A 14130-nucleotide genomic window follows, 5' to 3' on the forward strand; every position below is an offset into this window, starting at 1 on the left:
ACTCTTCCGACTAAGGAGGGGAAGCATAAGAAGGGGTATATGTCCTTCCGGGCTCAGCCTCATCGCCGTATTTTTGGCTTATTTGAGGATTCTTTTCATGGCTTTAAATGGGAGTATTTTAAGGTGCGTTCCGTCCAGGGGCACCATCCATTCTGGCTGTCACCGGAGGGTGTTCGTCGGTTTCCGACATACTGGAATTTCCAGGCTGGCCCGTCGGTTCTAACTAAGTTCACCTACAATGGCTTGTCCCAGGAGGATAAGGACGTTGCCAATATTTTGTGGCATTTATTTGGTGAGCGTCCGTTGAATCCTCGGGACGTTATGGGGGATCCCAAGGCTTGTCGGACGTATATCGGTGTGTGCTTTGTCTTCTTTTCCCGATTTCGTATGTTATATTCTTGCCTTTTTGTAATCTTTTTATTTTTTATTTCTTTCAGTTGAGATGGCTGGTGGGCTGACTTCTCTGGCTAGGTTGAAGGCGGCGATGGGTCGGGAGGAGGGATCCTCGTCTCCTTCGACCCCTGTCTCCAATCCTGCCGTGGAATCTCAACCGGTTTCCCAGGAGGTGATTTCTTCGGCTGCTCGGGCAGAGGTTCAAGTTTCCCCTGGCCATGTGAACTCTCCTGAGGTTGTAGTAGTGTCGGCTGCTGAGGCTTCTCGGAAGAGAAAGAGGCCCGAGGACCCGAGCAGCGAGACTTTTGAGGAGGGTTTGGTGCCAAGTGTGATGGATCATCGTTTTGATGCTCCAGGGTTTATTGATCAGCATTTGATGCCTGGTACGGAGCCTTATTTTGATGGCTGTGATGTCTCGTTCCAGGCCAAGTCGGTGTATCGTGCTCTCCTTCGCTCTGCTGTTGTTGTTCGAAAGGCTGAGCCTGTAATGGCTCAGGTTGGTTTATTGGATAAGAAGCTTCGCCAATCTCAGGCTGAGGTGGCTAAGTTGAAAGAGGAACTCGATGCTGCCGAGATTGCGAGGGGGAAGGCGGTGAAGTCTTCTGAGGAAGCTGGGGCGGAGATTCTCCGGCTTTCCGAGGTTGAGACTTCGCTTCTTTCTCAGCTGGGCGAGGAGCGGCGCAAGGCTTCTGATGCGGGTTCCCGGGCTGCCGTACTTCTTGGTGAGATGGAGGCTCTGACTGCCGAGGTTGCTACATTGAAGAGGGAGAAAACTGAACTGTTGGCCGATGCTAAGGATGCAATTGCTGCTACTGAGGAGACGATGAAGGCGCAGGCCCTGGTGCTTGCTCCGGGAGTGGATGTGTCCGTGATGGGCGCATTCAAGACCGTTCGTGATGGCCGGATAGTCGACCTCGAGTAGCTTTATCTTTGTAATCTTTGTTCTCCCGCTTTCTTAGACTTACTTTGTTTTTGGATACTTTTGGTTTGGCCGTGGGCCGTGTAACCGTGACTCCGTAACTTTGGTTTTTTGTTTTAACAATTTTTCGAGCCGTTCGGGCTCTTTTCGTATGTTCCGTTTAAAAGCTATTCTGTTTAATTAATCTTTTTCCCGTATTTGGGATGAGTGGACCGTCGTGTGGTCGGGTTTATATGGATATCCGCAGGTTGGGCCTGGAGGGTGATCGGTCCTCCAGTTGTGGCCGTGTTTTTGTTCCGTATTTGGGACATTGTGTGAGAAAAAATAAAGAATTTAGGGATAGCTTTGTAATGCGATTTTATTGATGGGTGGGCCTCGTTAAAACCCTCCGTTGTTGGCGGAAAAGAGTACCCGAGTTTGATACATAGTTTTTGAAATGTAAATGTAATTTTGCAAATAAGTAAAGCGGAAGCGTAAAAGGAAATGGGGGAGGGGGAAAATGGAGACCTGGGTTGATTTTAGGAGTAGTATCGCCGTAGGTTGGTGGCGTTCCACGTTCTCGGGACTTCGTTACCGTTAAGCCGTTCGAGCTTGTAGGCTCCTTTCCCGATTGCAGCTTTGATTCTATATGGTCCCTCCCAGTTGGGGGCGAGTTTTCCTTCTCCCGGGGTTGGGGGACCGATGTCGTTTCGCCGTAGGACGAGGTCGTCAGTTGTGAACTCTCGCCGAATGACTCCGTGGTTGTATTTCAGGCTGATTCTTTGTTTTAGGGCTAGCTCTCTGAGGTGGACTATGCTTCTTATTTCGCCAGTGAGGTCTCGTTCTGCTTCTTCGTCGTTGCCTTCGATTGTTCTTCGCGGGCTTGGGTCACCGATTTCAACTGGAATGATAGCTTCCGTGCCGTAGGTTAATCGGAAGGGGGTTTCCCCGGTAGCTGTCTGCGGGGTCGTGCGGTACGACCATAAGACCGATCCGAGTTCGTCTGCCCATAGTCCTTTGGCTTCGTCGAGTCGTTTTTTGAGGCCTTTGACTATTATTTTGTTTGCTGATTCCACTTGTCTGTTTGTTTGGGGGTGTTTTACCGAGCTAAAGCGGTGGGATATGCGTAGCCCGTTTAGGAATTCCTTGAATTTGGTGTCAGCGAACTGGGTTCCGTTGTCCGAGATGATGATCTCGGGGATCCCGAATCGGGTGATGATTTGTCGCCAAAGGAATTTTCGACATTGGGTCGCCGTGATAGAGGCTAGCGGCTCGGCCTCGATCCATTTGGTGAAATAGTCTATGGCGACGATGAGATATCGGAGTTGGCCTGGTGCCGTGGGAAAAGGTCCGACAAGGTCGATCCCCCAGGTGCCGAATGGCCGTTCTGCTGATATGATGCTGAGCTGATGTGGGGCGGCTTGGTGGATGTTGGCGTGTCGTTGACATTTATCGCAGTTTTTCACTAGTTGCATGGAGTCCCGGATGATCGTGGGCCAGAAGTAGCCGGCGCGGATGACTTTTTGGGCAAGGGTTTTACCTCCGACGTGGTGGCCGCAACAGCCTTCGTGGATTTCGCGTAGTATGTATTCCGTGCTCCCGGTCTCGACGCATTTGAGCAGGGGTTGCGAGAATCCGCGTTTGTATAGTTGTCCTGCGACGACCGTATAACCGGCGGCCTCCCTTTTTATTCGTTTTCCCTCTTTAGGGTCTTCGGGCAGTTCCCTGTTGAGGAGGTACTGTAGGATGGGGTAGGTCCATGACTTGTGGTGGGAGTGTGTTAGGTGGGTGTCGGCTGTTAAGGATACGGACGGCGTTTTGACGACTTCCTGAATTAGTGATTTGTTGCCGTGTCCTGGTTTGGTGCTAGCAAGTTTGGAGAGGAGGTCGGCTCTGGCGTTTCTTTCCCTGGGGACGTGCTGTATGATTACCTGGTCGAATTCTTCTTTTAGTTTATTGACCTTGGCGAGGTATTGTTGTAGTAGGGGATCTCGCGTTTGGTAGTCTCCGTTGATTTGGGAACTGACTACTTGCGAATCCGTGTTGATCTCCATGATTTTTGCCCCGACTTCGCTGGCTAGGGTTAGGCCTGCCAGGAGGGCCTCGTATTCTGCTTGGTTGTTTGAGACCGGGAAATCGTATCTGACTGATTGTTCGATCACGACGCCGTTTTGGCTTTCCAGAATGACTCCGGCGCCTCCGGAAGTGACGTTCGAGGAGCCGTCGACGTGTAGTTTCCATGCCTCGGGAGGGGTGTTTCCTGGGGTCATTTCTGCGATGAAGTCGGCCATGGCCTATGCTTTGATTGCGTATCGGGGTTCGAACTTGATGTCGAATTGGGATAGTTCGACGGACCATGCTAGCATTCTACCTGCTAGGTCGGGCTTCTGTAGTACCTGTTTGACTGCTTGGTCGGTTCGAACCGTTACGGGGTGGGCTTGAAAATATTGCCGCAGGCGTCAGGATGCCGTGAGGAGGGCAAAGGCTAGTTTTTCTAGGCGCGAGTAGCGGGTCTCTGCGTCTTGTAGGACTTTGCTTGTGAAGTATATAGGTTTTTGCTCCTTTTTCTTGTTTTCTCGGATGAGTGCCGCCGCGAGTGTTTCTTCCGTTATGGAGAGGTATAAGTATAGGGTTTCCCCTGTTTGGGGTTTGGCAAGGATTGGTGGTTCCGCCAGGGTTTTCTTGAAGTGTTGAAATGCCGCTTCGTACTCTTCTTTCCATACGAAGGGGGCTCCTTTCTTCATTAGTTTGAAGAAGGGGATTGCTTTTTGGGCTGATGCTCCGAGAAAGCGGGATAGGGCTGTCAGTCGACCGGTGAGCTTCTGAACGTCGCGTAGGTTTTTTGGGCTCGTCATCTCGAGAATGGCGCGACATTTCTCCGGGTTGGCTTCAACTCCGCGTTGTGTGATCATGAAGCCGAGGAACTTTCCTTCCTGCATTCCGAAGGCGCACTTTGTTGGGTTGAGTCGCATTTGGTGTCTTCTTAGGGTGTCCGTTACGGCCTTGAGGTCGCTGATGAGTTGTTCGTCGGAGTCAGTTTTGACGAGCATGTCGTCTATGTAGACTTCTAGTTTGGTTCCGGATAGGTTCTGGAATATTTTGTTGACGAGCCGTTGGTATGTTGCTCCGGCGTTTTTCAAACCGAAGGGCATGACTGTGTAGCAGTACGTGCCGTCGGGGGTGATGAATGCCGTTTTTCTTCGTCGGGTCGGTGCATGGGTATCTGATTGTAGCCGGAGTACGCGTCCATAAAGCTGAGGTATCGATGTCCGGATGCGGAGTCCACTAGTCCGTCGATGTTCGGTAGGGGAAAGGCGTCTTTGGGGCAGGCTTTGTTGAGGTCCGTATAGTCGACGCACATTCGCCATTTTCCGTTGGATTTCTTTACAAGTACAACGTTTGCTAACCAGGTTGTGTAGGGAAGTTCTCGGATGAAGTTTGCTTCGAGCAGGGCCTGTACTTGTCTCTTGACTTCGGTCGCTCGGTCTGCTGACATTCTTCTTCTTCTTTGTGCTACGGGTTTGGCTTTGGGGTTCACGGCTAGCCGGTGGGACATGAAGTCAGGATCTATCCCCGGCATGTCGGCTGGAGTGAAAGCGAACAGGTCTCTGTTTTGTTTTAAAAATTGGGAAAGGTCTTCTTTCAGGTCATAAGGGAGGTTCCTGTTGATGAAGGTGTATTCGTCCTTGGTCTGTCCTATTTGCAGTTTCTCCATGTCGCCTTCTGGTTCGGGTCTAGGTTGGCCGTCTTGTCGGGCATCTAGGTCGGCCAGGAATATCCCGGCTGCGTCGCGAGATTTTTTCCGTAAAGCCAGGCTGGTGTTGTCGCATTCTGCCGCGATTTCCCGATCTCCGTGGATGGTCCCGATGGAGTCGTCCTCCGCTATGAACTTCATAAGGAGGTATTTGGTAAAGATGATGGCCGAAAAGTCATTGATCGTCTTTCTTCCGAGGATGACGTTGTAGGCAGTGGAGTCTTTTAGGACCACGAATTCGGCTATGAGTGTCCTCCTCTTGTCACCGGTTCCTATGGTGAGGGGGAGTGTGATGGAGCCTTCCGGTTTGAGGAAGTTGTCCCCAAGTCCTGTGACGCCGTTGTGGTGCGTTTGGAGATTTTCGTCGCGGAGCCCAAGCTTGTCGAAGGCCCCTCGAAAGAGGATGTTGGAATCTGCGCCGGTGTCTACTAGTATTCTTCGGACTAGTCCGGTTCCGATCTTCGCCGAGATCACGAAAGGTGCGTCTTCGGCTGCGGTGCCGTGCTGGCAGTCCTCGGGTAGGAAGGTTATTGCTTTGTTGGACATGGGAGTTGGGGCTTGGTTTCTGACGGCCATTACCTGGAGGTCCTTTTTTATCTTGGATTTTGACTTGCATGGTGCATCTTTGCCCGTGATGACGTTTACTATGATGGTCGGGTCTTCTTCTGGACTTTCTCTTGGGGGTCGCTTTTGGGTTCTCGGGTTACGTCCTTCTCTTTCCGGTGACCTGTCTCTCTCCGCGCGTCTCGGTTCTCTGATGATTTTGGTAAATTCTGGGAGTTTGCCGTCTCGTATGGCTTGTTCAAGGGCGTCTTTAAGGTCGAAACAATCCTGCGTTTTGTGACCGTAGCCTCGGTGGTATTCGCAGTAGAGGATTTTGTTGTCTCCTGTCCTTTCCTTGAGTTGTCGGGCTTTTGGAATGATGCCTCGGTCCGCTATTTGGTGGTATATCTCGGTAATTGGTGCGGTTAGGGGTGTGTAATTGGAGAATTTGCCTATTCTCGGTGTCCGGTTGGTCGGCCTCGGGTGGTCTCGTTGATTCTCTTTAGGTGTTGCGTTATGGTGAGAAGCCGAATTGCCGCGTTGGTTGTTGCCGTGCTGCCGCTTGTTGGCCGCGACGACTTGGCTGACTTCTTCGTCGTTGATGTAGTCTTTGGCGACGTTCTGGATCTCATGCATGGTCCATACCGGTCTGGCGGTGAGGTGTTTGCGAAAGTCTTCGTTCATTAGTCCGTTGGTCAGGCAAAGGCTTGCGACGGAATCCGTGAGTCCGTCGACCGTTAGGCATTCGTCGTTGAAGCGGTCGAGGTATTTTCTTGTGGATTCGTCTTGTTTTTGTGTGACCCCGAGCAAGCTGATGGGGTGTTTGGCTTTAGTGATCCTTGTAGTGAACTGGGCCATGAATTTTCGTGTGATGTCGTGGAAACTGGCTATGGATCCGTTTGGGAGGGCGTTGAACCATTTGATTGCTGGCCCGGCGAGGGTTACCGGGAAAGCTCTGCATCGGACCGCGTCGGCTGCTCCTTCTAGGTTCATTCTGGCTTCGAAAGCCGTTAGGTGTTCTTGGGGATCCTGGGTTCCGTCGTACTTCATATCGGTAGGTTTGTCGAAGCCTTTGGGGAGCTTTGCTCTTAGGACTCTTTCTGTAAAGGGTGTAGCGCCCATTATTATGTGGTCGTTTCTCGTGCGCTTGGTGTTTCGGTCCCTCCGATCTTCGTCTGAGTAGTGTTGAGAACTCAGATCTCGAGAGGTGCTACGGTTATGTTTCTTGTTGTATCGCCGTTCTGGTGATTTCTCGTGTCTGCGATCGCGCGATGGACTGCGACCGTTTCTTTTGTCGTCTTTTCGGGTTGGCGATCTACCGCGGCGAGATCTTGATCTGGAGGTTGCATGGCTTCCGTGCTCGTTGTTGTGTTTTCCTCTGTTGGTTATCTTGCCTTCGAGTTCCTGAACTCGGAGGCAGAGATCCTGGATGATCTGTGCTGCTTTGTCGCTGGCTTTCTCATGATGTCGTCTGTCCGTGACGTCGTAATTGTTCGCGTTTTGGACCGCACTCGCTATTCTCGCTTGGTTTGTGACTTCGCGGTGCTCGGGGGTCGGGTTAATTGGTTGAGAGTCATCCTGGCTTGAGGGGGTTTCCTCTAGGACGTCCCCCATCGGGCCCGGTACGCGCAGGGTCCCCACAGACGGCGCCAATGTACAAGAAGTCTCTGGTACGGGTTGAGAGATGGATCGGGAACCTGCGGGTCGAGGCGGATGCCGGATCGCTTGACTGGGGCGATGGGGGGTGGTACCTGCAAAGACACTCCGACGCTCAAGTCAGAATGGATCTGAGAGGTAGAAAGTGTGTGGAATGAATGAATACCTGTAGGGATCTGGGTCCTCTATTTATAGGTGATGGTAGTTATCTTATCTTATCTTGTTTGCTAAGATAAGGGAGACGTTTGAATTCGAAAGTCGGTTAGGAGTCTGAGAATGCCGTTTTCGGGCCTTCTAGAAGTGAGGAACGGGTCGGACCCGGAGAACCGGTGTTGGATTCGGTCTTGGATCCGGGATGGTGGGCCGGATCCGTAACAAAATGTATTAAATTAAATAATAGTGCTAATGAAAATTGCATTCATAATTTATTAATGCTGTTACTTTTTTTATACCCTAATATTTTGAAATTGGTCCCAAATTTAAAGCAATTTCCTTTATTTGATAAAAAAAAATATGAAAAGACTAACACAATTTATTATTTTTAGTTATTATTAAATTATTAATATTTAAAAATATAAAATAAAATATATTATTAAATTATTAAATTAAAAAAATTAAATTAAAAATTAAAAGTAACGACAAAATCAATAAATTTTGATAGTTATTTAGTATTTTTTTAGGGGTGAACGCGGATTGGATCGGATCGGGCAAAAATTTCGATCCGATCCACATTAAAATCATCAGATCCAATATCCGCAGTTTTTAAGATTTGATCCGATCTGCACATTCGGATTGAATATTGGATATATCCGCAAAAATACAAAAATATTTTTAAAAGCTTATTTATAAATAAAAAATACCAATAAAATTTATTTTTTCTATTCTTTTAAATATGTTTACTCTTAAAATAATATTAAACATACTTTTTTAAATAATAAATTAAAATAATACAACATATATGATAATTATTAGTTGAAATAAAATATAAATAGAATATTTACTTATTTATTTCTTTATTTTTGTGAATACGCGAATATACGGATATCAACACAAAATTCGCAATCCGATCAGTGTGCGGATTAGATCCAATAACCTTGCAAATAGGATCTATATCTACAATTTTCGGATCAGATTTGGATAAATATTGCGGATATGCATAAACACCCCTTTTTTTTTTGATAAATTATCTTTTTGAATTCTATTATATACTTTTTTCACATTTTCAATTCAATAATGACTGTTATGATTCTTCACGTCACATAGAGAATCCAATGTCTAAATCATCAATCCAACAATGGACAAGTGAGGTCCTACGGTAAAATCTATGTACCTCGTTGTATCTTAGCATTGCAACTGATTTTTTTAATATTATTTTGGTCATAGCACACTCTCTCTATGAATACCCCTTCCCAATCTCTCTTTTCTCCTTTCTCTGTGTCTCTTCGTTCTTTTTCTTTGTAGCTCCCAAATTCTGTGTCTTCCATTTTCTTCTTCCCTTCCTCCTCTTTCCTCAGAGCCTCAGAGGTTTCTCTGAGGTAGCTCAGGTACCCTCCATATCCTTTTTTTTAGCAGCAGAACTTTATCTTATTTTGTTTGAAGAGATTTTGAACTGAGGTTGTTTTCCTTTTTAATTTTTATTTTATCTGGGTGTGTAAAAATTCCAAAGCTTGAGCCTTTTTGGGGTTCTTCATGTTCTGGACAAGATTTTAGAACAAGGGTGTCTTTTATATTTGGCTTTTAAACTCTCAAATCTTACGTCTTTTTGAGCTTTCTTCAAATTATGAGCAACTGGGGTTTTTATTATTTTTTTTTGCTTTTCCCCCAAAAAAAAATTTTGCGTGGGATTTGGTTATGGTTTTGTCTAATCTGTAAGGGAAAAACAAAAAAGGAAAAAAGAGAAGAAAAAATTAATTTCCATTTTGAACTGCAGGTGTTCTTTGTCAAGATCTCTAAATTTTCACAGAAAGATGAATCAGTGTGGGTATTTGCAAAAGAACGCCTTTGGAAGCTGCGAGGAGATGAGGATGGAATCAGTGGTTTGCCCTAAGCCTCGTAGATTGGGACTTTTGAACCACTCTTCCTTTGATAATCATGTCAGACCTTTCAGGCCAACACCTTTTATCAAGTAAAATCCCCAAATTCCCTCTTTTTAACCTAATTTTGTTGTTGATTTATTGTTTTATTCAATCAATTCTTGTAAAAATTCTGACTTTCTACGTGTTTCAGCTACCAATCAGAGATCGAAGATTCAGAAGCTGGGGCAGAACTTCTGGATATCATTTTCCCTAAGGTTAATCTCCATCTTCAAATGGGAAATTTTTTTTTATATATAAAAAGATAATTTTTAATTCATTTGATTCATCAAATATGCACCACAGATCAATCACTTCATAGATTTATATAATTATGGTTTGGAGGTTTTTAATAATTAGGGTTGCTTCAATTTTTTCCAGGGAAGCTGCTATCCTGAAAGATCTGGGTGCCAGGTGGCATCATCACCACCACCTTTCTTCTGTGGATCTCCACCAAGCAGAGCCTCAAACCCTGTGATCCAAGATGAGCAATTTGGTAACAATTATAGTCCATTTTCCTTGGCACCTCAATCCCCATCTGCTTCTTCAGCAGCAAGAGGCTGTGTTAGGAGGAAGTTTGGTCACTCACCAGCTGCAGTGAGAATTGAAGGTTTTGATTGCCTCAGCAGGGATAGAAGCAACTGCAGCATTTCTGCTGTTGCATAGTTTCAATTTTCAAACATAGAAGGAAAAAAAAAAGGGAAAAAGAGAACCCCTTTTACAAGGGAAGCACAGAAGAGAAGGCAGGGAGAATCTACATCTAATCTTAATTAATTGAATGTTGTTAATGTATCATATGTATATATATAAATGGTCTGTTTCTGTTTCATGAGTTTTAAGGTGTCATGTATAATTGAGATGGTGAGAGAGAATTTTGTAATTTTGTTGTTTCTCCTTTCTTGAAGAATAAAAGAGAGGACAAGAAGCAAGGGAGAAAGGGGAAAAAAGGGTGTGTCTCAAAACCTTCTTTTTCTCCTTCTCTCTTGTTAGGTTTATTAATGGAGTCTTTTAGATATTTTGGAACTCTTATTGGAGTTTCAATGAGAGTCTGTAACTGTCATGTGTTTTGAAGACTCAGATCCTCCTTCTGTAATTGTAATTTGGAGGAAATTTGAGGATTAATCTCTGAAAATCTTGTGTAAAATATAATTTCTTTTTGTGGGTGCCCTTTTTGAAGGTGTGCTCATTTGCTCAAATCTTCAAAGAAAATATTTGTTTATACTTGCTATTATTCATAGTGTTTTTCCATGATTGACGGGCTTGGTTTTGAATGAAGAATATATTTGTTTATTGATAAAGAAAAGTAATAAAAAGGAATAAGTAATTGGTTTATTAGAATATTAGGAAGCTTCAAAGTTCATAGCCGGCATGTTATATGGTCAGATTTGGTTGGCTACTTTAGTAGTATTTTAATTTTAAAGTAAAAAATATTATTTATATATTAAAATATTTATACATGAATATATATTATTTAATTTATTTTTAATGTGTATTTTTATATTTTTAATATATATTTTAAATAATATTACACATTTAAATTCTTTATTAAATTTAATTAAGTTGATTTAACATAATTTTATGATTAATATTATTTTAAATTTTATTATTTAATTTATAAAAAGATTTTGATATATAATATTATTTATATATTTTATATATTAATAATTAATTTTAACAGCTGATTTTTAATGCATCTTTAACATGGTTGTATAAAGTTTTGTTTAATAAATGTCTCTTAGATTCATTGGATAGATACTAAGTATGAGACTTTAGAGGGTTGGTGTTTGATGAATGGAAAGGGCGTTTAAGACTGTGTGGATGGTGTGAAAAGGAGAGAGGAAGGGAATAGATGTGGATATGTATGTAGGATGTGGCAAGCACCACTGAAAAATTGCAGCAAGAAAAATGTTTATCGTATGTGGTTATGTCATTCTAGTGTCATGTAGGATTGTATTTATACTTTTTTAATATATATATATATTTAAATATTAAATTATGAGATTTATTAATCATTTATACTTTTACGGAGTGTGTTTGTTTATTTTTGGTTAACTCAGCTAGATCTCGTGATCTTAACTGAATTTGTTTATCTTTTTGGAGAATCAGTATTTCTATTTCTGTATTTGGTTAATAGTCAAAGAGTAGCGCAAGGGTTGAGAAGAATCCAAAAATATTTTATTTTTGTTTAATCGGGTCAAACCGGGCGATCCAAACATCAACCCAAACCCGGTTTCCTGATTATACCCAGCAACAAAATTTCTTTTCGGGTTGGACCCGATCTCGACTCAATCAGGCTGGGGTTTACTCTACATGACCGAGTCTACGCTGGACTAGATTTTGTACAAGGAATACTAGGGACCAGCAACTTTGTGATTTGTAACCATTAAATAGCTATCAATGATGGTTTTAATGGTGTGAGATGGGTGTGAAATTTCATCCAATGACTCACTTTTCTTTGCTGGTTACATGCTGGCCAGAATTTAACAAAGTTGCTGGCCCCTTAGACTTTTCCATTTTGTACACCTCTGCCTACAAATATGTTTAGGATTTTTTGAAATTGGAATTAATTTGACTTTAGAAATAAAATCTTTTATTTGATATGATTACAAAATACTGAAATAGGAATAGATTTTATTTGTAATTTTTCCTGATAAAAAGAAAGATTTTATTTATAAAAACAGTGAAAATACATTTACAAATAGCAAATAAAACATTAGCAGAAATTATTTATTATACTGGTATAGTATTAACATAATTGTAAAAATTGGATCCAATTGGTAGTTTATCTAAAAAATTAGTGAACCAAATTTTTGATTGGTTTGATCTTATTTTAGCATCGTTTAAAATAAAAACCGGTGAAAAACTGATAGAAAACCAATCTAATTGAACCACTTAAGAGAAAATTCTAAAATTAATGAAGATATAGTTTAAACCTAAATCATTCTTAGAACTTAGGTTTACCTGAGTGCGTCAGTGTATTTATAGGTGGTAATCCAATAACTACCGTTGATGTAGTTCCACTTCTAAAGGTGGATAACCGTCCCTCTATCTTAGAGTTATTGAGATATCTCTTCTAGAAGTGGATGAGAGATTTTAGATAGTAGTTACTTATTTGAATCTACCAGCTCATGTTGAAACCGACTTCTTTGAGGAAGTCGGGCAAGTGATGAAGGCCAAACCTTTGGTTTGGGCCTTTTTAACATAGTTGGGCCTGACCATAGCATTGAGTCAGGGTATGAACAGTGCCCCTACTCGAATCTGATCTCTTAGTGATGAGTTGGACTCGAGTATTAATTGAACTTGGGTATGTCCAAGTCGATATTCCTTTTTTAGGTTGGAAAACCGACGTGATTTTTGAAACCGGCGTTATTTTGGATTTTCTAACCGTTGCGTCTGAATGTCGCGTCCATTCAATCTCTGCATTTACACGTGATTTTGGATTTTCTAACATTTTTATTATATAACAAAATTTTTAAAATTTCCATATACTCTTCTTGAGTACTAATTTAGATGTATTAGTTTCTATAACAACTTAATTTTTAATACGTGTGCACATTGGTATTAAATAATTTTTTTAATATAAATAGAATTTTTAATATAACAAAATTTTTAAAATTTTTATATGTTTTTTTATTCTTTTGAGCACTAATTTAAATATGTTGGTTTTTAGAAAAATAATGTGCTGATTTTAAATGAGCAGTTTCAAATTACGCGATACACTCATTCGCCCATTAAACCGCTCATCTCCCATATTATTTTGAAACTGTCCATCTTTTCTGTTATTTAAATCTGCTCATCTTTCCTATTATTTAAAACGTTCTATTTTTAAGAGTTCAGTACAAACAAACAAAGTTATTAATTTAAAATTTAAAATATAGATGAGATATAAATTAATTAAAGTCGATTTAAATAGTAACAAAATATATCAATTTTTATTTTTTAAATTGATCCAAATTAATTAATATTTTTTATTATTTTTAAAAATTATATTTTTATATTTATAAATACACATATCTCGTTTTTTCAAATTCCGTATTTCTCGTTTGCAAACAAAATAAAACCAAATAAAATTATGTGTTATTTGCAGTATAAACAAGATATAAGCAATCATAATTGGTTTATATTATAAACAAAATATGTAAAAAGTTAAAAATTGATAAATATACTATAAATTATTTATATTTTTAGATAAAATATTTAAATTATTTATTTTAAAAAAATCCTAGAAAAGGAGAAGTAAAACAAAATATATTTTCTTATATTTTCCCTAATTTTGTGTATCCATGAATAATTTTATATCACCTAAGATATCAACATCAATTGGTAGAAACATGTGTTTGTTACTTGCTTTGTTTTGATGTTAAGGAGGTTGAGAGGATGGCGGCTTGTATAGTGGTCTTATGTGTTTGTTTGGTTGTTGATGTGACTCATCATCATATCAAAATATTTCCATGCTTCAAGATTATATTTAATAAGTTTTTGAGAAACATTCATAAAATGTTTTTTTACTGAGTATAATTTCTAAAAATAAATACAAAGAGTAAGTAAAAATATTTTTAATTTTTATTAAATATCTTTAAAAATATTTAAATATATTTTGTTTTATTTATTTTAATAATAAATTAAATAAAAGATATAATTTATAATTAATTTTAGTTAGTCGAATAGTTTTTTTTTTTTTGGTGACTAGTTAGTCGAATAGTTTATTCATGCATATGATTAAACAAGTGTAAGGGGCTTTGGATCTTTTCTTTTGTATATAATAATTTATTAGTTAGCGATAAATTTTTAAATAAAATTTAAATGGAGGGTGA

At 41.0% G+C, this 14130-nt stretch overlaps 2 protein-coding genes across 2 annotated transcripts; one reads left to right on the forward strand and one right to left on the reverse strand.

The window, feature by feature from the left end:
- Nucleotides 1-3750: 3750 nt before the first annotated feature.
- LOC140179388 (uncharacterized) lies at nucleotides 3751-5621 on the reverse strand. Its single transcript, XM_072218261.1, has 2 exons — nucleotides 4699-5621; nucleotides 3751-4621 (listed from the first exon to the last, which is right to left on the reverse strand). The coding sequence occupies exons 1-2, from the start codon at nucleotides 5619-5621 to the stop codon at nucleotides 3751-3753; spliced, it is 1794 nt and encodes a 597-aa protein (XP_072074362.1).
- Nucleotides 5622-8590: 2969 nt separating this feature from the next.
- Nucleotides 8591-10512, forward strand: LOC112751124 (uncharacterized). Its single transcript, XM_025800176.2, has 4 exons — nucleotides 8591-8788; nucleotides 9175-9369; nucleotides 9471-9534; nucleotides 9698-10512. Exons 2-4 carry the CDS (start codon nucleotides 9212-9214, stop codon nucleotides 9980-9982), a joined length of 507 nt encoding a protein of 168 aa, XP_025655961.1. The 5' UTR covers nucleotides 8591-8788; nucleotides 9175-9211; the 3' UTR covers nucleotides 9983-10512.
- Nucleotides 10513-14130: the final 3618 nt, after the last annotated feature.

This window comes from Arachis hypogaea, chromosome 15 (genome assembly GCF_003086295.3).
Source record: "Arachis hypogaea cultivar Tifrunner chromosome 15, arahy.Tifrunner.gnm2.J5K5, whole genome shotgun sequence".
NCBI classification, from domain to species: Eukaryota; Viridiplantae; Streptophyta; class Magnoliopsida; order Fabales; family Fabaceae; genus Arachis; species Arachis hypogaea.

Coding starts and splice junctions, on each gene's coding strand:
- LOC112751124 (XM_025800176.2), top strand. CDS start 9,212: ATGAATCAGTGTGGGTATTTGCAAAAGAACGCCTTTGGAAGCTGCGAG. Junction 9,370..9,470: donor AGGCCAACACCTTTTATCAA/GTAAAATCCCCA, acceptor TACGTGTTTCAG/CTACCAATCAGAGATCGAAG. Junction 9,535..9,697: donor TGGATATCATTTTCCCTAAG/GTTAATCTCCAT, acceptor AATTTTTTCCAG/GGAAGCTGCTATCCTGAAAG.
- LOC140179388 (XM_072218261.1), bottom strand. CDS start 5,621: ATGGCCGTCAGAAACCAAGCCCCAACTCCCATGTCCAACAAAGCAATA. Junction 4,622..4,698: donor GAACTTCCCTACACAACCTG/GTTAGCAAACGT, acceptor ACCTCAACAAAG/CCTGCCCCAAAGACGCCTTT.